The 24,831-nt window shown below is 37.4% G+C and overlaps 1 protein-coding gene across 2 annotated transcripts; it reads right to left on the bottom strand.

Moving 5' to 3' along the window:
• Positions 1 to 8,024: 8,024 nt before the first annotated feature.
• LOC122827335 (NACHT, LRR and PYD domains-containing protein 12-like) lies at positions 8,025 to 15,174 on the bottom strand. 2 transcript variants are annotated; one of them, XM_044110162.1, is made up of 4 exons: positions 15,059 to 15,174; positions 12,144 to 12,317; positions 9,436 to 9,588; positions 8,025 to 8,902 (listed from the first exon to the last, which is right to left on the bottom strand). In XM_044110162.1, exons 1-4 carry the CDS (start codon positions 15,136 to 15,138, stop codon positions 8,899 to 8,901), a joined length of 411 nt encoding a protein of 136 aa, XP_043966097.1. In that variant the 5' UTR covers positions 15,139 to 15,174; the 3' UTR covers positions 8,025 to 8,898. The 2 variants fall into 2 exon arrangements, with proteins under 2 accessions (XP_043966097.1, XP_043966096.1); XM_044110161.1 differs by lacking the exons at positions 8,025 to 8,902; positions 9,436 to 9,588 and adding an exon at positions 10,042 to 10,290.
• Between the last annotated feature and the right edge of the window lie 9,657 nt (positions 15,175 to 24,831).

The following is a 24,831-nucleotide window of genomic DNA, read 5'->3' as shown; positions in this document are numbered from 1 at the left end:
TAAAACAAGCTGCTGCTGCTGGAGTCTGTTAGCATCGCTAGCATCGCTAGTTCCGCTCAGAGTCTCTGCGCGCTGTTTTCATCTCTGTGGAGCTGCTTGTAGTTCACAATGACAGATAAAACATTGACTTCATGTTAAAGTAGAAAGAAGATTTAAGAAATAAAACAGCAGAAACACGAAGAGAGAAACAAGGGCTTCATTAGCCGACGTGGAGCGGGAAAATAGCTAACTGCTAACGTAGCCTTCTGCCCCCTAGTGGACTCAGTATGTAAATACAACCAGAGTAAAGCTTGAGAACTGATATGTGAATAGTACTTCCTTTGGATTCTTTCAAAGTAAAACAAAAGGAACTTAATTCTCCCGCAAGTACATTTTAGCTTGTTAGTTTATTATATTATCAGAAAGCATGAATGTGTAATGTTCTTAGGATATGATATACATTATAATTTAGGCTCTGAAGGAAAATCATCGTAAGTTTTCTGCTTTCCAGGAAAAAATAAACGTTTCATTCTTCTGACTAAACCAGAAACGCAACATATGCATGTAAATAACACATCTATATATTAAATCAGCTGTCAGTCTGTTAGACAGACCATAATAACATTAATATTTATCAGGAGAAAGATATAAACCTGATCAACTTAACAGAAATCAGAAACCAGCTGCAGCGCTACAAACTCACCTCTATATTCAGAGCGGGGAATTTCCGCCGTCTGGTGGCCAAAGTATGAACTTCAGTCATGGTAATGCTGCTTTTCTTTTTTTTTTACAATTAATTTCCACTTAATGTGGAGTTTAGAGAAAAACTAACAGTCTTTCTGAGTCATGTTGACAGTTTACTGACTCATATATTATTCTCGCATATTTTAATTCTCTGTTTGGAGTTATTTAAGTAATAAAAAACAGATTAAGTTTTATTTTTATTTTTTGAAAGAGACTCGCTCTCTACCTCCGTCTTGTGGTCACACACTGTAACTACACACTTAAATCCTTTATACTGGTTTTAATATTACATCTCTGAGCGATTATTAATTTCCTTTGTCCTTTATACTAGTTTTATAATAAATTGATGAGTGATTATCAGTGAACCGAAAGACAGTCGCTGATGTTCAGCATCAGAGTTTAAATCTGCAGCTGCTGATAATCAGTTTGTGTGTAAAACAAGCTGCTGCTGCTGGAGTCTGTTAGCATCGCTAGCATCGCTAGTTCCGCTCAGAGTCTCTGCGCGCTGTTTTCATCTCTGTGGAGCTGCTTGTAGTTCACACTGACAGATAAAACATTGACTTCATGTTAAAGTAGAAAGAAGATTTAAGAAATAAAACAGCAGAAACACGAAGAGAGAAACAAGGGCTTCATTAGCCGACGAGGAGCGGGAAAATAGCTAACTGCTAACGTAGCCTTCTGCCCCCTAGTGGACACAGTATGTAAATACAACCAGAGTAAAGCTTGAGAACTGATATGTGAATAGTACTTTCTTTGGATTCTTTCAAAGTAAAACAAAAGGAACTTAATTCTCCCGCAAGTACATTTTAGCTTGTTAGTTTATTATATTATCAGAAAGCATGAATGTGTAATGTTCTTAGGATATGATATACATTATAATTTGGGCTCTGAAGGAAAATCATCGTAAGTTTTCTGCTTTCCAGGAAAAAATAAACGTTTCATTCTTCTGACTAAACCAGAAACGCAACATATGCATGTAAATAACACATCTATATATTAAATCAGCTGTCAGTCCGTTAGACAGACCATAATAACATTAATATTTATCAGGAGAAAGATATAAACCTGATCAACTTAACAGAAATCAGAAACCAGCTGCAGCGCTACAAACTCACCTCTATATTCAGAGCGGGGAATTTCCGCCGTCTGGTGGCCAAAATATGAACTTCAGTCATGGTAATGCTGCTTTTCTTTTTTTTTTTTTTACAATTAATTTCCACTTAATGTGGAGTTTAGAGAAAAACTAACAGTCTTTCTGAGTCATGTTGACAGTTTACTGACTCATATATTATTCTCGCATCTTTTAATTCTCTGTTTGGAGTTATTTAAGTAATAAAAAACAGATTAAGATTTATTTTTATTTTTTGGAAGAGACTCGCTCTCTACCTCCGTCTTGTGGTCACACACTGTAACTACACACTTAAATCCTTTATACTGGTTTTAATATTAAATCTCTGAGCGATTATTAATTTCCTTTGTGCTTTATACTAGTTTTATAATAAATTGATGAGTGATTATCAGAAAACCGAAAGACAGTCGCTGATGTTCAGCATCAGAGTTTAAATCTGCAGCTGCTGATAATCAGTTTGTGTGTAAAACAAGCTGCAGCTGCTGGAGTCTGTTAGCATCGCTAGCATCGCTAGTTCCGCTCAGAGTCTCTCTGCTGTTTTCATCTCTGTGGAGCTGCTTGTAGTTCACAATGACAGATAAAACATTGACTTCATGTTAAAGCAAAAATAAGATTTAAGATTTAAGAAATAAAACAGCAGAAACACGAAGAGAGAAACAAGGGCTTCATTAGCCGACGTGGAGCGGGAAAATAGCTAACTGCTAACGTAGCCTTCTGCCCCCTAGTGGACTCAGTATGTAAATACAACCAGAGTAAAGCTTGAGAACTGATATGTGAATAGTACTTCCTTTGGATTCTTTCAAAGTAAAACAAAAGGAACTCAATTCTCCCATAGTACATTTTAGCTTGTTAGTTTATTATATTATCAGAAAGCATGAATGTGTAATGTTCTTAGGATATGATATACATTATAATTTAGGCTCTGAAGGAAAATCATCGTAAGTTTTCTGCTTTCCAGGAAAAAATAAACGTTTCATTCTTCTGACTAAACCAGAAACGCAACATATGCATGTAAATAACACATCTATATATTAAATCAGCTGTCAGTCCGTTAGACAGACCATAATAACATTAATATTTATCAGGAGAAAGATATAAACCTGATCAACTTAACAGAAATCAGAAACCAGCTGCAGCGCTACAAACTCACCTCTATATTCAGAGCGGGGGATTTCCGCCGTCTGGTGGCCAAAGTATGAACTTCAGTCATGGTAATGCTGCTTTTCTTTTTTTTTTACAATTAATTTCCACTTAATGTGGAGTTTAGAGAAAAACTAACAGTCTTTCTGAGTCATGTTGACAGTTTACTGACTCATATATTATTCTCGCATATTTTAATTCTCTGTTTGGAGTTATATATGTAATAAAAAACAGATTAAGTTTTATTTTTATTTTTTGAAAGAGACTCGCTCTCTACCTCCGTCTTGTGGTCACACACTGTAACTACACACTTAAATCCTTTATACTGGTTTTAATATTACATCTCTGAGCGATTATTAATTTCCTTTGTCCTTTATACTAGTTTTATAATAAATTGATGAGTGATTATCAGAAAACCGAAAGACAGTCGCTGATGTCCAGCATCAGAGTTTAAATCTGCAGCTGCTGATAATCAGTTTGTGTGTAAAACAAGCTGCAGCTGCTGGAGTCTGTTAGCATCGCTAGCATCGCTAGTTCCGCTCAGAGTCTCTGCGCGCTGTTTTCATCTCTGTGGAGCTGCTTGTAGTTCACACTGACAGATAAAACATTGACTTCATGTTAAAGCAAAAATAAAATTTAAGAAATAAAACAGCAGAAACACGAAGAGAGAAACAAGGGCTTCATTAGCCGACGAGGAGCGGGAAACTAGCTAAATGCTAACGTAGCCTTCTGCCCCCTAGTGGACTCAGTATGTAAATACAACCAGAGTAAAGCTTGAGAACTGATATGTGAATAGTACTTTCTTTGGATTCTTTCAAAGTAAAACAAAAGGAACTTAATTCTCCCGCAAGTACATTTTAGCTTGTTAGTTTATTATATTATCAGAAAGCATGAATGTGTAATGTTCTTAGGATATGATATACATTATAATTTAGGCTCTGAAGGAAAATCATCATAAGTTTTCTGCTTTCCAGGAAAAAATAAACGTTTCATTCTTCTGACTAAACCAGAAACGCAACATATGCATGTAAATAACACATCTATATATTAAATCAGCTGTCAGTCCGTTAGACAGACCATAATAACATTAATATTTATCAGGAGAAAGATATAAACCTGATCAACTTAACAGAAATCAGAAACCAGCTGCAGCGCTACAAACTCACCTCTATATTCAGAGCGGGGAATTTCCGCCGTCTGGTGGCCAAAATATGAACTTCAGTCATGGTAATGCTGCTTTTCTTTTTTTTTTTTTACAATTAATTTCCACTTAATGTGGAGTTTAGAGAAAAACTAACAGTCTTTCTGAGTCATGTTGACAGTTAACTGACTCATATATTATTCTCGCATCTTTTAATTCTCTGTTTGGAGTTATTTAAGTAATAAAAAACAGATTAAGATTTATTTTTATTTTTTGGAAGAGACTCGCTCTCTACCTCCGTCTTGTGGTCACACATTGTAACTACACACTTAAATCCTTTATACTGGTTTTAATATTAAATCTCTGAGCGATTATTAATTTCCTTTGTGCTTTATACTAGTTTTATAATAAATTGATGAGTGATTATCAGAAAACCGAAAGACAGTCGCTGATGTTCAGCATCAGAGTTTAAATCTGCAGCTGCTGATAATCAGTTTGTGTGTAAAACAAGCTGCAGCTGCTGGAGTCTGTTAGCATCGCTAGCATCGCTAGTTCCGCTCAGAGTCTCTGCGCGCTGTTTTCATCTCTGTGGAGCGGCTTGTAGTTCACAATGACAGATAAAACATTGACTTCATGTTAAAGCAAAAATAAGATTTAAGATTTAAGAAATAAAACAGCAGAAACACGAAGAGAGAAACAAGGGCTTCATTAGCCGACGAGGAGCGGGAAACTAGCTAAATGCTAACGTAGCCTTCTGCCCCTAGTGGACTCAGTATGTAAATACAACCAGAGTAAAGCTTGAGAACTGATATGTGAATAGTACTTCCTTTGGATTCTTTCAAAGTAAAACAAAAGGAACTTAATTCTCCCGCAAGTACATTTTAGCTTGTTAGTTTATTATATTATCAGAAAGCATGAATGTGTAATGTTCTTAGGATATGATATACATTATAATTTAGGCTCTGAAGGAAAATCATCGTAAGTTTTCTGCTTTCCAGGAAAAAATAAACGTTTCATTCTTCTGACTAAACCAGAAACGCAACATATGCATGTAAATAACACATCTATATATTAAATCAGCTGTCAGTCCGTTAGACAGACCATAATAACATTAATATTTATCAGGAGAAAGATATAAACCTGATCAACTTAATAGAAATCAGAAACCAGCTGCAGCGCTACAAACTCACCTCTATATTCAGAGCGGGGAATTTCCGCCGTCTGGTGGCCAAAATATGAACTTCAGTCATGGTAATGCTGCTTTTCTTTTTTTTTTTTACAATTAATTTCCACTTAATGTGGAGTTTAGAGAAAAACTAACAGTCTTCCTGAGTCATATTGACAGTTTACTGACTCATATGTTATCCTCGCATATTTTAATTCTCTGTTTGGAGTTATATATGTAAAAAAAACAATTTTAAATCATAAAATAAAGCTGCTGTGTTAAACTCTTATAGGACGATATTTCTGATCAGACTGAATAAAATCCCACAGGGAATTTTATTTAACGACAGTAATGTAAGGTGACTTGATCTGACTTCATGAAATTTAATATTAGAATAAAGATAAACATCTGGTTGAACAATTTCCATTAATGATGTAAATAACGAATAAATCCAGAAAGATGTCAAGGTGACCAATGGAGAAAGTCCTGATATGTGATGAAAATCGACTGTTTCATCTAAAGTAGATCTGAACAGATAAACTTATATCCAAGCATCATCATAGGTGGAGTCGTTCTTCCCGTCCGTATTAGCGCTGAATTTTCCTGCTGACCTGAACACATCTTCAGTAAAACCAGCCTCTCTGAGTTCAACAGACCAGAGCTACGTTTCAGTGAAACTCTGAAGCTTCTTGGCTGGTTTTGGCTCTAAACTGAGACGCTCTCAAATGAAGTGAAATGTTGCACATTATAGGTTCTGGAGATGACCTTTAACCCCTTGCTGTCCCAGGTTTTAGGTAGTGTTGAGGTGAAGAGCCAGACTCCTGATCGGCTGTGAGTGACGTGACGCTCGGTGGAAGTTCTGCATCCTGTTCCATCTCCATGTTGGAGACGTGAGGTTTTGCTTCTCCTGTCTGGGATCTGATGGGAAACGAGTCACAAGATTCAGATGATTTCACAGTCGTCACTTTGACGATGCAAACTCTGGTTCCTCTCAGTGTTTGGTCTGTCAGAACGCTGCTCAGGTTTCTCCTCAAGGTTTTCCTGCTTTTCTTTAAAGTTGTTCGACTTTAAATCCACACAAATAAACCAGAGAAAGTCGGTTATCATCTCATCTTCTAGTGCAAATTTTCCTCCATCAACAAAAGCTGAAAAACAAAACTAGTTCTCCTGGAACAACAGCTGTGAGCAGCATGGAGTTTATCTCTGTTTCATTTCAACTTTGACCTTTTATTCCTTCTTGTTGCATCAGAAACTTCCCGTCCTGAATGTGAATGAAAAGGGTTTGAGTGAAACCAGGTTTCAGGTGGACTGAAGTCGTCTTCACTGTAAACTTCATCAACTTCCTGCTTCACAACAAAACCTTTCAAAGCCAAACAAACATCCAGGCAGCTGAGTCACAAATGATCCAAGTTCAAATCTTGTTTCCTTTGGAGGATCTGGTCAGGACGTCTGGATCTGTTCTGAAGTGGATTTAATGCTACAGATCCAGAGGAAGTTTTAGTGTTTGGCTCTGAATCTATAGAGCTGCTATCACGTTTTATTTTAGCTCCAGTTTTTTCACCATAACAGAATAAAATGACATTTTTGCTCTTTAAAGCTTCTTTAAATGAAATGAATACTTAATATTTCTGCTGAATTCAACTATTTTTCTCTCTTCTGTTCCAGCAGATCATCAAACAGATCAGATGAAAAATGAAACAGTTTTCAGCTTTTATTCACCAGATGAACCAGAATCTACAGTTTCATCCTGAAACCAGTTTTTCCTGATTCAGCTCAATTCTTCCTCTAAAACCAGATGTGAGTCTCTGAGGTCAGAGTTTTCTGACACCAGGAGGAAGAGCAGCAGAACCAGTAAAAATACTGGAACCAGTTCAGCTCAGCAACTGGAAACTGCAGCTTTAAGAGAGTTTGTAGAAATCTGCTGTCAGAGTTTATTGGTTCTGATCAGCAGGAAACCAGAACCCGACCAGAACCACAGCTCCATGAAGCCAGCAGCTTGGTTCTGAAGGAGAACTGGGCCGAGTTCTGGTTCTGGTTCCTCCACAGAGAGAAAACCCAGAGAGAGGAAAAGAAGAAGTTAAAACTCACCAGATCCAGACTCTGCTCTGCTGCTGCTGGAGTCTGAACCGGTTCTGATCCAAACCTGACTAGAGCTCACGCACCTGAGGCTCCGCCCCCTTCCAGGTGACATTAAACTCTTTTCCTTCCATGTTTTCCTCTCTTTGTTTCCATGGTGATCTGAGCTGTGAAACTCTGAGTTCAGATTTGAACTTTTTCAGTTTTTTCTCTGTTTTCAGCTCATTTCCAGCCAACATTTTACTGCAGGAAATCATTTCAGGAAGGAACCAGAAGATTCAGGAGTTGAGACTGTAACCGACCTGAACACTGAGGCCCCAGAGCGCCCCCTGCAGGATCTGCTGCACCATTAACCAGACAGAAATGAGGGTTTAATAAAAGTTATTATTCTAATTCCAAACATTATACTAGACACACACACATTTATATTTCTCAATATCTATTTAGAAATATAGAAACTATTTCGAGAAAACTATAAAGTTTAACAATTTTATGTTTCATTAGTTCTTACTGCCCTCTCGTGGAAAAATATCGTAACTGCAGATATTCTTCATATTAAATGTTCAATCAGTTGATTTGTTTATCTTCATTTGTTCTAATTTTCACTTTTATTAAGTAGAAAAAAAATCAGCTTAAAACACGAAGATTTTTTAAAAACTTTATTTGGTCATTAAAGATCCAGAATCCCACCTTACATTAGAAGAATTATGAAAATCAATCATGAACCAATCAGCACATTATCCCAGTGTTTCTCTGAGTGTTGAATAAATCAGTAAAATCACAGTAAAGATCCTGATGTGACCCATCGAGTCCTAAAGTTCTCTAGAAAACTCAAAACATGAAATATGGAGTTAAAAAAGTAAAAACCAAAACAAACTGAGAATCAATGATGATGAAAAACTTCAAGATTTACTTTTTACAATGAACATAAAAATATATAAAAAGAAATTTTCCAGCTTCCAGATGTTCCTGAAAACTGCTGTAAGATCAGAGTTTCTGTGGGACATCCAGTTCTAAACTGGTTCAACTGGTTTCTGTGATGGAAGCTGAAGATTCTCTCCAGTTTCCAGTAAAGCATCTTTTTCTCTGAGGAGCTTTGAGGAACATTTTCATGTCAACAGAAGGAAGAAGCAGCAGAGAAAAGAGGGTTGAAGTGTCTTTCATTGCTTCAAAGCTGAACTGGAAATGATTCCCATGTTTCCATTCTCAGACCATTTCTGGTTCCAGGATGAAAATGAACCAGAGAGAAAAAAGATCAACTTTCCAGTTGAATCCAGTTCAGATCAAAACTCCATCAAGCCTCTAAATGGAGCCCAGTTTGAATTGGATCTTTATTGATCCAAAGACACAAACAATATCAGACACTAAATGACAGACATGAGAAAACAAACAGAAGGAAAATCTTGGAGGTCAGAGGTCATCATCATGATCCAGTCAGAGTCTCTTTAGACTCAAACTGCTGCAGTTTCAACCTCTGAGGATCAGCAGGACAGAGATCATTCTCTACTAGAACGTACATGTCTTTCACCTGCAGAGAGAAGAAGGAAGCAGAGATCAGATCAGTGAGTGTTTCCAGACTCTCCAGCAGCAGTCAGTGACGCAGCACATCCACTAGATGGTTTCCAGGCTGCAGTCAGACTGATCTCAGAGCTGTGACCAAGATGAACCTGATCAGTTGTTTCCTGTTGAACTGAGAGAACAATCAGATCTGAGATCAGATCTGAGATCAGATCTGCTGCTGCCACAGTTTGATGAATGAGGACCACTGACTGTCTCTAGACATGTTGGACGGCTGGACGCTGGAGTCCAGCTGGACTTCCTGGAGACATGGACACAGCAACAACACTCATCTTCACACCCACACAAACACAGGAACACAGCAAGCTGCTGCTCCTCTGATTGGCTGATTGCTGTCTCTGTGTCCAATCAGGAAGCCTGAACCATTCTCCTCCCACTGAGAAGCTGCAGCTTTACTGGGAACACTGGATCTTTGCTTTGATGCTAACTGGGTTTAGTTCAACATGCTGACAGGAGATGAAATCACTACAAACATTTACTTACTTTAGATCATCTACAAGATCCTTCAGCTGCTGAACATCTGAATCCTTCAGGTTGTTTCCATACAGGTTCAGTTCTTTCAGATGGAGGCTGTTGGACTTCAGAGCTGAAGCCAAATAATCACAGCTGATCTTTGACAACCTGCATCTCCACAATCTGAATAAAGAATAAAAGATGAGCTGAACCAACAGGATGCAGGTTAACCAGTCCAACAGAACCAGTTAAAGATTCTCATGAATATTAATGCCAACAAGCTGCTGCTTCAATAAAGACCTGCTGACTTCAGAACCAGAACCAGAACCTGGTACTGGGTCGTGTTGTGTTGGAGGATTTTAGTCAGTAAAATTATTCCAGGTTGTGATCAAAGTGTTGACGCATCAATCATTGATTATTGATTTGTTCCTGTCAGATTCCAGGATTCACATTTCTAGACTGGGTTGAATGACCTTTGACCTGCTTCACATGAGGGGGATTTCTACACACCGGGGGTCCGAATGCTGTCCTGTTCTGACCTCAGGTCAGCGGGTCCAACTCAGTTACACAGAGGGACTAAATTAAACTCTGGATCCAAGTCCAGGAACAAACTCAGAAAATATTGATTAGAACAGAAGAAATGAACTTTGATTTATGATCAATTATAAATAATTATTCACTGAAATATCAATAATTATATTATTAAAATACCTCAATGTCTCCAGTCTGCAGCCTTCAGTCTGTAGAAAACCACAGAGATCCTTCACTACAGAATCTTTCAGGTTGGTTCTGTTCAGGTCCAGTCCTGTCAGATGGGTCGGTTTGGACTTCAGAGCCGAGAACAGAGAAGTCCAGCTGGTCTCTGACAAACTGCAGTGATGAAATCTGAATAAAGAATAAAAGATGAGCTGAACCAACAGGATGCAGGTTAAAACTGAAATATGAACAAATAAATAATAAAAATGTAGAAAATTAATTTTCCTGAATGTAAAAGAAACTTGATGAACTGATTCCAACATCTGATCCAGTCAAACTGGTTTAAAGAGTCCAAACCAGCAGAACCAGAACATTTGATCAGAACAGAAACTCAAAGTTTTTCTAAAAGTTTCTCAGGATCTTAAATTCAGTCGGATGTTTTTTCTCTCTCCATGTTTCCTTCCAGACTCTGTATTATCTGACTGATCTGTACCATCATTTATCTACAGATATTTTATCTCTCCAGTTTTTGTTTATTAATCTATTAATGATTTTTTCTTGCTGGTTGTATTTTAACTGCAGCTCATTGATAATTATGACAGATGTAAACTGGTTGATTTCAATCCGTCTAATTCAACGTTTTACAATTTCCATTACAGCTCACATTCTGAAAGTTGATCATTTTCTCATTTTGTGCTGATTCAGTTACTGAACTATCAACTAGAAAATATTGAGTCTTTTCTCTGTCAGATTGATGAGGGTCATTTAGTTCAAGTTCTGAATCCTTCATCAGAGATGCTGCAGAAATGGGAACATTATCATAAAGGAACAACAGGATTGTGAAGATGAATCATTTTAAATCTATTTTCCAGGTAAAACATGAGAATAATTTCAGTGAACTGATGAAGCTTGTTGCATACAAAACATTATAAAGGTAAGATCTCATTTCCTGTCCTACAAAATAAGAGCTGAATCAAGATGTTTGAACAAAATGACTTAAACACCAAAACCTTCACAAAGTCAGTATTTACTGCAGGACTGTTAATGAATTATCTTTCTATTATTTATGTCTCCTTAATGTCCAGGAACTCTGCCAGAAGACTGTGGTCATCCTGATAGAGTCTGACTGTCACAACAAACTCAGGTTTTCCTCTAAGCTGCTCTCAGTGGTTTGGAGGACGACTGACTTGGAATTTGCTCCATTAGTGGAATTCACACTAAAATGGAAACTCATCACTTGCTTCCTTTTTGTTTTTCTTCCTGCCAACATCAAACTCCTGCATGTGCTGCAGCTCCATATGATCAGGCAGTCAAGTCCACAGAAAACTTCCCTGTTTCTAGGAACCATTTCATCCAGAGTTGGTCGACTTTCTCTGTCCATCTCTGTCAGACTGTGAACCTTTAGTCTGAGCTTGTGGAGAACCTCTCCTAACAACCTGCTTCACATTCATGTGCTGCAGTCTCTGCTGGTTCTGATGTCTGGGACCAGAATATTCATGTCCTGAAGAACCTGCAGCCTGTTGAGCTCAGAGAAAAACTCAGTTGTCTGGATTTTTTCAGATGAAGATGAAGTTGGTTTCTGATTGAAGCTTCTGACTCAGGAAATGGATAAAGGGCGATTCCACCTAATTTTAATCAACTATCAGCATCTTTAATCTACTAGAGTTAAAACACTGAACCACCTGGACTCTTTAAACCTGGACTGGATTATTATCAACTAATAGCAGAAGATTTAAAACTAAGTGTGGCATTTGTGGATCTTCAATAAAGGGAGATTTCATTCTCTCTCTTTCTGCATCTTGACCTTTGACCTGCTTCACATGAGGGGGATTTCTACACACCGGGGGTCCGAATGCTGTCCTGTTCTGACCTCAGGTCAGCGGGTCCAACTCAGTTACACAGAGGGACTAAATTAAACTCTGGATCCAAGTCCAGGAACAAACTCAGAAAATATTGATTAGAACAGAAGAAATGAACTTTGATTTATGATCAATTATAAATAATTATTCACAGAAATATCAATAATTATATTATTAAAATACCTCAATGTCTCCAGTCTGCAGCCTTCAGTCTGTAGAAAACCACAGAGATCCTTCACTACAGAATCTTCCAGGTTGGTTCTGGTCAGGTCCAGTTCTGTCAGATGGGTCGGTTTGGACTTCAGAGCTGAGAACAGAGAAGTCCAGCTGGTCTCTGACAAACTGCAGAGATCCAATCTGAATAAAGAATAAAAGATGACTTGAACCAACAGGATGCAGGTTAAAACTGAAATATGAACAAATAAATAATAAAATGTATAAAATTAATTTCCCTGAATGTAAAAGAAACTTGATGAACTGATTCCAACATCTGATCCAGTCAAACTGGTTTAAAGAGTCCAAACCAGCAGAACCAGAACATTTGATCAAAACAGAAACTCAAAGTTTTTCTATCAGCCTGGATGAGGTGAACTATTTCTGCTGGTTCCTGATCATCAGCTGGAGACGATTTGTAACTGGATCAGAACCTCAGTTTATTCATTAATGGCCTTTGGGTTCTATTAGTTAAAAGTCAATGAAGATATTTAATGTTTATGAGCTATTCTGTCATTTAAACAGATTGTTTTGAAAGAAAATATATTGGAATAAAATTATTTATTCAACTAATGACTAGGCCTGTCACAGCAAATTTACTGGCATTAATTGTCTCAAAATTATTGTGATAAATGATAATATTGTTTGAAGACCTGAACATTTAATGGAAATGACAGAATAATACATTATTTGAAAGATAAATTTTTATTTTCAAAGAAAACTTAACACTGGAACTGATTAAACAAACAACAAAATAAGAAATGGATTCTGTCCATTAACAAAATGTATGAATAAAACAAAGTGAAAATAAAACTGATTCACCAAAAGAGCAGATTATGAAGTTGTTTACTATATTGCTTCATAATCATAGAATATAAAGAAACATCGACTATCTGATGCAATAATTCACACTCATGTTAGTTCACAACATTTTCCCTATGACAATCTTAGAACGTTGATCTCAAAGATTGTTTTTTGTGATCATCCTCAGTGTGTTCTGAGATTGTGTTTCTCTTCTCATCTAAATGTCCTTCCTGCTGTCAGATGAACACAACCTGTTGAATGTGACAGGTAATCAGAAAGCGCAGATTCTCTGCTTTCTGAGAAATTACAGAGGGGAATCCCAAACAGCTGACACAGGAACCCAAGTCCAGGACAACAGATGATATGGAAACAACAAATGTTTATAAAACATTTAAAGAATATAGAAATAAATTAATATAACTTTCAGCTTCTTAACGGACATAACATTCTAATGGTTTTCATTCAGTTGGACGTTCGCTGACCTAGAGCCACATGAATTGCACAGGGGATTGTAAAAGCACTGATTAGCCTGAAAATTAGTTCACTGGACAGATTAGTCCCATTGTTGACATCAGAGGCACAATTGAATCAAATCGAAGAAAATGAATGATTTTTGATCTTAATGTGATCTCAGGTTTTGAAAATAAATACAATTCCTCTAGTAGAAAAGTGGAACGGACATTAAACTGAGATGAGAAGAGATCAGTGAGAACAGTTGCTGTTTTCATTCAGGTATCAACAGAAGAGAAAAAGAATAAAAATGACTGGATAGTTTTAACTATGACGATTAATTGATTTATATTTATACAGAATTAATTTCTTCAGAATGTAAAAGATCTGAAATATGTTATCATCCAGCAATGACTCAAATTTAATCTTGACTGTTATTCATTTTCTCAGTTTTGTTGTAATAAATATTTAATCATATTCTTTGTGAAGAATATCATAAATATTAATAAAATTAATTTGTGGTTATTTTGAGAATTAATATTTATCAAATTAAAAGTTTAAAAAATATCACATGAATTTATTTTAACTTTTTCTTCAAATTGAAATGATGTCTGAATAAAGAAAAAATGATCTCTCTGCAAATTGAAGGACATACAAAAGTACAATCAGATGCAAATGAATTATAAAAGTACAAATAAGAAACTTAAAATACACAAAGACTAATAATGATTTAGTGAATAAAAAACATTACAAAATGTAATTACAAAATGAAACTGAATGACTTGAAAACTTGTAAGAACCAAAACTAAAACAGACCTTCAAAGTATCTTTGCCTGGACTCTTTAATAAACCAATTTTTTTCTCCTAATTAACCATCTGTTGTTCACACCAGTTTGTCCCAGTTCAGAATCTTGAGATGATACTCTGTTTTCCATCTGTTGTTGTCTTCATTGACAATGACTGATGCTAAATTCTGCATTGATCCCCAAGACAAAGCAGCTGTTCATACAGTTTCATCCAGCCAGAAAACTCCTCAGATTCAGCTGTCTTTCAGTTGAGACAGGTTCAGGAATCAATCCTTCCTCCCAGAGGGAGATGTTTCAAACAACATTTTTGTTCTAAAACATTGCACTGCTTAATAGTAGAGAAAGGTTTGCTCTTCCTAGCAATCTTGATATGACAAACTTGTTTGACTGATTCTCTAGATGCCAGGCGTTTGTAAAAGGTTTGTTGAGCTTGCAAACTTGTACAGCATGAAAGTGACGGTTTTCTCTGAAAAGTTCTTGATCTCTTGTGTTTTTTATAGTGACTGGATATTATATTCCTTTAACACAGAGGCACTACAACTAAACAAGTTGCCTTTGACTTCAATAAAGAAATATTTCGCTGTCCATTCTTGTTAAAATGCAGAATTGAATCAACTTTTCTTTTCTGAGATGACTGTGGGATCGTATTCATCACCTGTTGTTGTCTTAGCATTTGAGCATTCATGTGCCATCCAAAATAAACAGTGTCAACAATAATTAAAAATGATTTGTTGATGGGATAATTTATGATTAATTTATCATTATATAGTGACAATGACTAAAGTATAAATGAACGATTTTATTAGATTAGTAGAGAAAACAAACCTCAGAATCTTCACTTTACTGACTGAACTCTCCAGGATCTCAACCACAGGCTTCAGATCAGATTCTTCATCTTTATACATGCTGATCTGATTTATTTCCAGTTCAGTCAGATCTGGGTTGAAGCCACAACTTCACATTCAGCCTTTGGGAGTAAACAGCCACCAAGTCTGTGATTAGAGAAGAAATAAAATCAATTCTAATAAATCAATCTGGATCAATAACAGAATAAAATATGATAACAGTGATGTCATCATCTGATCAACATCTGATCTTCAATTTACTGAGTTTGACCCCACAGAGAATCAGTTCAGTTCCTGGTTAAAGTCCAGGTTCTGGTTCTGGTTCTGGTCCAGGCTTCATGTCCTCAGACCTTCAGCTGCAGTCAGATGTTGAAGATCTTCTATCATCTGTGAAGGAAAGTTCAGTTTTCTCTGCAGCATCTGATGGAGCTGCAGCATCAGAGCCTCAAAGGAGCTGCAGCAGCTGATGAAGAGGCTGACTGAGCTGAATGAAGGAAACTACTGGAGATGATGGAGAGGAGGAGGAACTGCTCACAGCTCGGACTTGGACTAGACCCTCTCTTGAGATCTTCCACCAGGCAGGAAGTGAGTTAGAAATGAAGTGAGCAGAGCAGGAAGTCCAGCCTGCTGTGGACCTCTGGCATCTCTGGGTTTGTTTAGCAATATCTGCTGCAGCATCTAGAATCATCATCATCATTAATAATAGTAGGATATTCAAAGTTTAATGCTGCCACAGAGGAAACTGGGAGCAGAAACCAAACACATGATGCTCCCAGTTCTGTCTCCGTTCATCTGCTGGATTTGATGCTTTAACAAAGTAGAAAGTGGACAGTCGTCAACCTGCTGCAGCTAAAAGCTTCAGATTGTTCTGTCGTCTGCAGAGCAGCAGCAGAACCGGTCCTGCTGCTTCAGGTCTGAACCTCTCAGACTGTTGATCTGAGAGGAACTGGGACAAACTGGTTGGAAGAGGGAACCATGTCTCTGCAGTGGTCTGTCCGTGCCCTCAGAGGAACAAAGGTTTGGATGTCAGAAGAAATTGTTGCTAAACTCCTGAAGAGCTGAATACCAAAACCCTGGAGGAGACGGAGCGTTTGGGTCCAGCAGCATTTTCATGGTGAAGCAGTGAAAGTTCTCCAGAAACTAGAAGAGGCTGGGATGTCTAAAGAGTTGAAGCTCATGTCTCCAGGTCTTCATGGAGGACAGCTAACAGCTTCAACAAAGGCTGCAGATGAAGAGTTGATGAGGAAAATGGTTCCAGCTCTGGAAGCTCAGAGTTCTCAGAGCTTTGGGAGGATCTGACAGAAACCAGAACTTTTTCTGGACCAGACAACAATCAACACATTTTGGTCTCATTTACAAACTCAGAGGAAACTAGTGGGGAGGAAGAGGTGAGGGTGATGGACAAAGAAGATCAACACTGTTAAAGTTTCTAATTAATGCAGGTTTATTTTAATGGTTCCATCATTAACCTAAACAATTATTTTATAAAAACAGTCAAAGATCCTAAAAGGTGAATTATGGAGAAGCGGCTCAATGACTGAAGAAGATTTAAAGTTAAAAAGTCTCTCTGATTGGATCTTAGAGAAATAGATTTTCTAGAGTTCTGAAGGTTTTATTCATTTCAACCTGAAAAGTGATAAAAGTTAAATATTTTTAAAATGATCAAAATAAAACCAGAAGCTGCAGCTGATCTGGATGATCTGAATGTTTAGATGTTTGAATGGCTGAAATAGTCCAGAGGATGAAGGAAGAAGTTAAAGACCACATCCAGAAGCTTGAAGAAGAAGAAGAAACAGGAGGACAATATTGCTGAATCAGCATTCATTCAGAAAACATCTGGACTCACCGAGCCTTTCTGCAGTTCCTCACAGCTGGAAGCAGTCTCAGTCGTCCTGATGCTGATTTCCACAGGTCCAACTCATCCAGAACCTCTGACATCAGCAGCATGAAGGCCAGAGCTGAACAGTCAGTCACTGAGCTTCTTCCTGAATCCAGCAGCCGTTGGATCTCCTGATAAAATGAGATCGTTCATCTCCATCAGACAGTAGAAGATGTTGATTCTTCTGTCAGAGAGATTCTATCAGTGTTCATCTCCTTCAGGTTGGTGATGATTCTCTGGATGGTTTCTGGACTGTTCTCTCTGACCCAGCAGATCTTCTAAGAGGTTCTGGTTGGACTCCACAGTGAGACCATGAAGGAAGCGGACAAACAGGTCCAGATGGCCATTTTACTGCTGGGATTTCTTCATGACTTTCTTCATGAACTCATCTAGAGATGTTTCTCTGTGTTTTTCTCCCAGGAACGCCTGGATCACCTCTGACTTCCTGCTGGTGAAACAGTGGAGCATGTAGACTGCAGCCAGAAACTCCTGGATGCTCAGATGAACAAAGGAGTAGACGGAGATGTTGTTCACCTCTCTCTGTTTTAAACATTTCAGTGAAACTCCTGAGAACAACGCAGCATCTTTGATGTTGATGTCACACTGATTGAGGTCTTTGTCATAGAAGATCAGGTTTCCTCAGCAGCTGATCAAAAGCCAGTCTTCCTAGAGACTCAATCAGCTTCCTGTTCTCTGGACAGATTGATTTTGTCTTTTTCCTCTATCATACTTTTCCTCCTTGATTTTCAGTTGAACCTTCAGGAACTCTATGTACATCTCAGTCAGGGTCTTGGGCAGATCCCTCTCTGGTCTCCATCAGATTCTCCAGAACTTTAGCAGTGATCCAGCAGAAAACTGGGATGTGATGATGTGATGAGATTTTTGATTTCTGGATGTGGAGATGATCCTGTTGGCCTTCTTCATCATTCTGAATCTCTTCCTGAAGTATTCCTCCTTCTGGGGTCAGTGAACCCTCTGACCTCTGTCACATGTCAACAAACTTTGCTGGGATCTGATTGGCTGCAGGTCGTGGTTATCCAGAAGAAGGAAGAAGTGTTCCCCTGATGATGTTTGTCCAGAACATCCAGTGAGCTGGACTCTGTAACATCAGTCAGGATCAGATTGTTGTTGAAATTCAGATCAAGTCGATTTCATCCAGACCATCAAAGATGAACAGAACCTGAAACGTTTCAAAGCTGCTGATTTCTTTGGTTTTAGTGAAGAATTTATGAATCAGTTCTAATAAACTGAACTTTTCTTCTTTCAACATATTCAGCTCTCTGAAAGTGAATGGAAATATGAAATCAATGTTCTGGTTGGTTTTGCCTTCAGCCCAGTCCAGAGTGAACTTCTGTTAACAGTGTTTTCCCAATGCCAGCCACCCCATGGTCATCATTGTTCTGATTGGTTGATCTTCCAGGTGGGGTTTTAAAGATGTTTCTCTTCTGATTGTTTCTTGTTTCCTGGATGCTGTTTCAATGTGTCTGACCTCATGTTCCTGGTTGACCTCTAGTTAACCCCTCTGTGATGTGGAGCTCTGTGTAGATCTGGTTCAGAACGGTATTTCTATGTTCAGCGCGCCTTCAGAGAGACTCTGGAACTTCATCTTGAGAAACTCTTTAAGGTCAGGCTGATACTGAGCAACAATATCTGAAAAAACAAAGAAAAACAAACACAATAAAAACAATCTGCAATATTCTAACAAGTAACTGGACTAATAAATTGTCCAGTTTGGTTCTTCTACATAAACTACGAAGGAAACATAATTCAATAACTAGAAAACTCAATGAGTTATTCCAACGTCAGTCTCAGCCCAAGGCAAAAGCAAACTAAGCAGCCACTTAGGGCCCAGGGCCACCAAGGCCCCTCAGTGAGCTGATTTTTTAAAACAATGATTTCTATGTCAAACAACAAAAAACACAATTTCAACATGAAGTGATTTTTTTCCAATATTTTTGATAATGTAGAAATCATTATTTTATAGACAAAAGAAAAAGAAATTGCTCTTGAAGCCCCTGGTGGTCGGTAGGTACTACTCACGGTAACATGAGCTGCTGTGCAGAGTGGATCCAAACGTCCAAAGCTCCAGAAGATAAGTTGGCACAATGTCTCATAAAATGACTTATCCTTCAGGGAGAAAGAAAAGAAGATTCTTGTTATAAATTTAATTCTTCAGCTTTTGGAGTTATGCTTAAGAGAAATTAATTTAATCAAAGAATGTCATGAATACGTGTAGGGCTGCACCGATTGCAGTTTTCTGGCCGATTACCAATAAAAAACCTGACCTGCCCATATTGATTTTGGCCGATAACATTTTTGTCTGAAATTTTAAATACAGGAAGAAAGTCAGTGAGTTGGCAACAGTGGAGTGAATATTGTTAACTGTAAACATTCAGTCATGACCTGGTAATCTGTCAGTCAAACCTCTGACTGCAGAGCAGAAGAAGATCGAGGCGATTTTAAAACTTTGCTGATGAAAATAAGATCAGGGATAAGATGGGCTTCACATGTAAGTTAGCAGATCACAATCTTCCAAAATTAAGGAAATCCAGAAATCGACTGGCCTATAAATGTATCCTATATTATACATGCATAGATATAATGAAACAGCTGTCAGAGATGCAATAAGTTTATAGCAGGTGAGCGAATGATCTAATATTCTAACTGTTGATTGCAGACATTGTTAGCAGAAAAAGGGCCCCATGGAGGCTTGGGCTGCCCTGGTCACAGTCTGTAATCTTCTTGTCAACCACTAAAACCTTCAGGATGCAGCTCATTGAGTGAACTGGAAACTCAGTTCCTATCTGACTGTGAAGTGTCTGCAGTATTAGCAGTACATGCTTTGACCAAAGACTTTTGTTCAAAAACATCAGGCAATCAATTTGAAACTCAAACAAAAAGTCTGTTGTTCTTTCTATTGAAACATAGAAACCTTTAGTTACACATATTAGAAAACTCTGAGTTAAAGTTATTGTATGTCAGACCCATGCATAAAGTTCAGCAAGAAAGGTAATTTTAGGGCCCAGAAATCCTGTTCAGCTCAATGAAATGTGTATTAAAAGATGTTATTGACCAGAAACAAAAATACACTTTTCAATAATTGATTTGAGGACAACACATGAAATGATATTTAACCATATTTTAAAAAAAATGAAAAAAATTTCAAAAGAATATCCATTTGCACTTCTAAATCCAAATTGTCCATAAGACCTCTTCATATTTCTTTAAAAGAAAGAAATTAACCTGGTATAATTTAATTCTGCTTTTGATTTATTTTCAACATTAATAAAAAATTCAGATTTTAAAATAATAAAAATCTGCTGAAACAAATAACATTATCTGTAGAAATAATCAAATTGATTCTGAAGTGTTTGTATTTAGAGATGATGAACAACATCATGACCCTTCAGAGTAAGAGTCTTCACTTATAATTTTAAAACAAACAAAATAAAAAGTCAAATTTATACATTTATCTTGTGGCCATTTTTTGAACAGCCTCAAATTAAATGAGGACTTTATTAAGCCCAGTTACCAAGACATAAGTTCCAGTTACACCAGCTGGATTCAGTTGAAACAACTGACCACAAAAACACTTTTAAACCTTAAATTTCCAAATATCAACTAAAGACGTGGATCTGGTTCCACAGAGACGATAGAATGAAGTTCTGATTGGAGATGTTCAGTCTCACCTGGAGCACAGCTGCTCTGATTGGCTGTCAGAGGTCCAGATCCTGTTCTGGGTTGTTTCCCATACTGGGGGCAGCTGGTCAAGACCGGATCCATCAGAACATTCTGAGACAAACCACAGCAGGATGGAGGCTCCTCCTCACCAAAGCGTCTCCTGTGAAGACATTTCTTCATCACTGAAATAGTTCACTAGCAACAGGCTGGAGCTGAAGATGTTCATGAAGGTCCACAATAAACAAGGGACCAGAAACTGGGTCAGAACAGAACCTCAGAACATCGATGATCTCTGGTTTTTAGTACTTCATTGAATTATATTTGGTATCATGACTGATGCCAGTGTTCCCAGTCTGGAAGATGCTGGGTTTCACTGCTTCAGTGGGTTTACAGACAATCTGAATTGTTGCTCTTCTGTTTGTTGTTTTGTTTCATGCAACATTTTAATCCATATTAATTCATTCAGACTTTCATTTAAACTCTACTGATTTACTGACCAACATCCTTCATGTCCAACTTTAAATTAATAAGTAAGAAAATTAAGTTACTGTTTATTAAAACACTGAGATCAACCAGTTAATATCATTTAGATTTTATCTCTATAAAGTCACATCAATCAGTTAGAAACTGGTTTCTTACTTTCTGTCTGAGGGTCCAGGTTCATTACTGAAGTCTGGAGGTTCTGGTTTGGACCAATCACTCCTCATAGATGGACTGGTGGGTCCTGGAGGTTCTGCTCTGTCCTTTTTCAGATCCAGATCTTCCATCTTCTGGCCTTTTGGAGAGAGAAACCAGAACCAGTCAGTCCCAGTGATCCAGTTCCAGTAACTGTCCTGAAGCAGAAAGCTGGTTCCCATCATGTGTTCATGAGTGAACATTTCCTATGAACTAGTGAACTTATTTAGCTCCCACAGTGGACTTGAACGCATCATGACTCTATTGTAGCTCTCATGGAGGGAGTTGGTGCAGAAGGTTCTGAGGAGCAGCAGCTCAGGTCGGGTCCACAGCTCTCTCCAGAAATTTCTCAGACAGCTGAAGGACCAAGCTGGGGTACCATCAGCAACATGTCAGCCTCTGATGGAAAGCCTCATGTCTATTGATCTGTCTCAGAATAGGGTCTCAGCACATGTCAGTTTTCAGCTGATTTTAGCCGAGTCAAACTTTCAGGATCCAGCTGATGGCCACTGGTTCTGGAAACAGCTGCTTCTGGATCTGGATGCATTTTTTTATTTGAGCTTTGAAAGACAAAGAGTTTCTTCCTGCTGTAAGGAGCAACAAGAGGAAAACCTGGAAAAAGACCAAACTCAGTGAGGAGGAAGAGAGAAAATCTGTGGACTGCTTAAAGCTGGTTCTGATCCGCAGACAAGAAAACATCAGTTTCTGATGAACCCCAGACTGATGAGGGACGGAGTGATGCGATTCACTTCCTGCTGATTTCAACAAGCAGAGAAACTAGTTTACAATGTTTCTCTGCTCTGCACATTTATTGCTGCTGACACCAAACGATGTAAACCGAGCGGCAGGAACAGGAAGTTACTCTGGAACAAAAATCTGACAGAGAATCAAACAGTTCTGACTCTTTTCTCAAGAGAAAGAGAAAAAAACTCACTGAGCTGCTGAGAAGTTTCACTAAAAAGTGATTTTACCTTCAACTCTGAGGGAGACTTGATTTAATTCACTCGTTCTTCAGAGCTTCTCTTCTCTTCCTGCTACCTGTGAAACATGAACCCTTATTCTGGTTTAAACAGCAAAATATTCTTAGAAAAACGTGGAGCGGGTTTGTTTCCACTTTAAAAATAAATTTGTTGGTTAATTTGGAATATTTCTTCCTACAGTAATCACCGTGTGTGAAGTATCTGGTGTTGGATCATGAAAAACGTCCGTCTCTCCAGAAACAGAAGACTCTTTGTGTCTTGAAAGCCTCTCATCGGTCAGGAAAGCTCCAGAGAGCCGAGAGAGACACGGAGGGACCCGGAGCGGCAACACTTACCTCTGTTAACGAGTCAACGAGTTATTTCCATCCTGCGGCTCAAAATGGACGCTGTTCTGAAGGAGATCAAAGTTGGTTTCACTTTCTTTTTTGACAGTCAGGTGACTTCTGTTTTCTTCAGCGTCTACAATAAAAGTTTAATTCATCTGAATAAATATTAACAGTTCAATTTGAGTTTACAGAGTGAAACAAAACTAGAATAAAGATAGAAAACTTGAACTTTTTCTGTTTTGCTGTTAGTGAAGCAGATTTGAATCTCAGCAGCTTTTTTCATGGATTCAGCAGAAAACCAGCAGAACAAACTGTTTTTATTTTATGGTGGATTATGATCGCTCACTGCCCTCTGGTGGTGAACTATCGTAACTACACATATTCATGTTGACTCAACCAGATCATTTGTTAAACTTAATTTCTTCTCATATCCACTTTTATCATTTCAAGTAAAATTAATTTCAATGAATGTTGTTAAAGAGCCACTGCAGGGTTAATAAATGGAAAAGAAAATTAAATTTACTTCAGAAAAATCTTCTCAAAAAGATTAACTTTCGGTAATTTTGAGAATCAAGGCCTGAAAAAATATAAACAACGAAAATGTGCTTGTGATAAAATCCAACCCGCTGAGATTAGAGCATTGAGCAGGATGAACATATCTAATGGAGAAAAATCTTATATAAAAAGTTAAAATATTACTAGTTAATATTACTTAGTGTATTAGTTAATTGTATGACTGAATTAATCTGTGAATAAACTTATTACACATAAAATAATATTATGTTGTTGCTGTTAATTTAATTTAAATACTTTTATCTGTTTGAAATGACTATCTAGGAAAAAGAAAATTATACAGTGTTGGTTGAAAACCTCAGAAGAATTTAATTTGGTGCTTTTGAATAAACATTTCAGGGAGGAAAAGGGAAAACTAAAACGTATTATTTAATATGAAAGCTAACCGAAAATATTCACTCATTTCTGTAACTCTTAATGTGAAAGTACCTAACGGAAGTTAATATGGTATGTAAATTCTCTAGCTAATTAGAGTAGCTGTAGTTACCATCTGAGTCCACCAGAAGGCAATAACCGCCCTGCTCTGAGAGAAGTTCAGTTTGTTTGTTCTTCATCAATCTTCTGAATGTTTCAATGATAATTTAATCGATCATAAATATTCTCCTAACTTCTAACCGCAAGCTCAGCGTCTAAAAAAACTCATCTGAAACTGCTGCCAGACTCTGTTAGCATCGCGAGTCTCTGCGGGCTGTTTTCAACTACGTGGAGCTCCTTCTAGTTCATACTGACCGATAAAACACTGATTGCATGTTAAAGTAGGCAGAAGAGTTAATATTAACATTAAATTATTTATTTTAAAAGTAATATTTATAATGAGAATGGTATAAACTTGATCAACTTAACAGAAGTCAGAAACCAGCTGCAGCTCTATAAACTCATCTCTATATTCAGAGCGGGATATTTCCACCCTCTAGTGACCATAGTGGGAACCACAGCACTGACAATGCTGCATTATTTATATTTAATATCCACTTCTCCACATTATATAGAGAAAAACTAACAATCTTCCTCAGTTATATCCACCGTTTTCCGACTCAAATATTATTTCAGAAATATTTTATACCACTGTTCTATGTTATATTTGTAATAAAGAGTTTTAAATCATAAAAGATAGCTGCTGTGTTAAACTATTTACAGGATGTTTATGTGACACTTATTTAACGGCATTAAAATATTCTGACTTGATAAATGTGAACATTAAAACAAATATAATCAATACAGCCGGCTGAAAAATGTACTTGAAGAATGTCTGTAGTTACGGACGTTCACCACCAGAGGGCAGTAAAACTGATCAACTTTATACTTTTCACAAAACAGTTTCTAATAACTACAGCTTTATTGACTTTATTCTGTAGATAGTAATCTGCATAATTAAGTCAGGATCCGTACTTGTTGTTGAACTGGAGAGTACTTATTAAAATAACTCAAAACGCAAAGTAAATAACAGCAATTTAGAAACAGTAACGGCAGATGGAATTGTAGTTACCTTAAAAAAACAGAAGTTACATTTTATTCAGTTAAAATCCTTACAAACATATTAACTGTGGGTAATTTTGAGAATCACATGGAAAAACTATAAACATTACAAAAAACATTAATTAGTGGTAAAAGTCAACCAGCTGAGATAAAACAAGCTAGA

The sequence above is a fragment of the Gambusia affinis genome, linkage group LG24 (genome assembly GCF_019740435.1).
Source record: "Gambusia affinis linkage group LG24, SWU_Gaff_1.0, whole genome shotgun sequence".
Taxonomy (NCBI): domain Eukaryota; kingdom Metazoa; phylum Chordata; class Actinopteri; order Cyprinodontiformes; family Poeciliidae; genus Gambusia; species Gambusia affinis.
The sequence above is the reverse complement of the archived record's forward strand: the minus strand, read 5'-3'. Positions and strand labels throughout refer to the sequence as shown.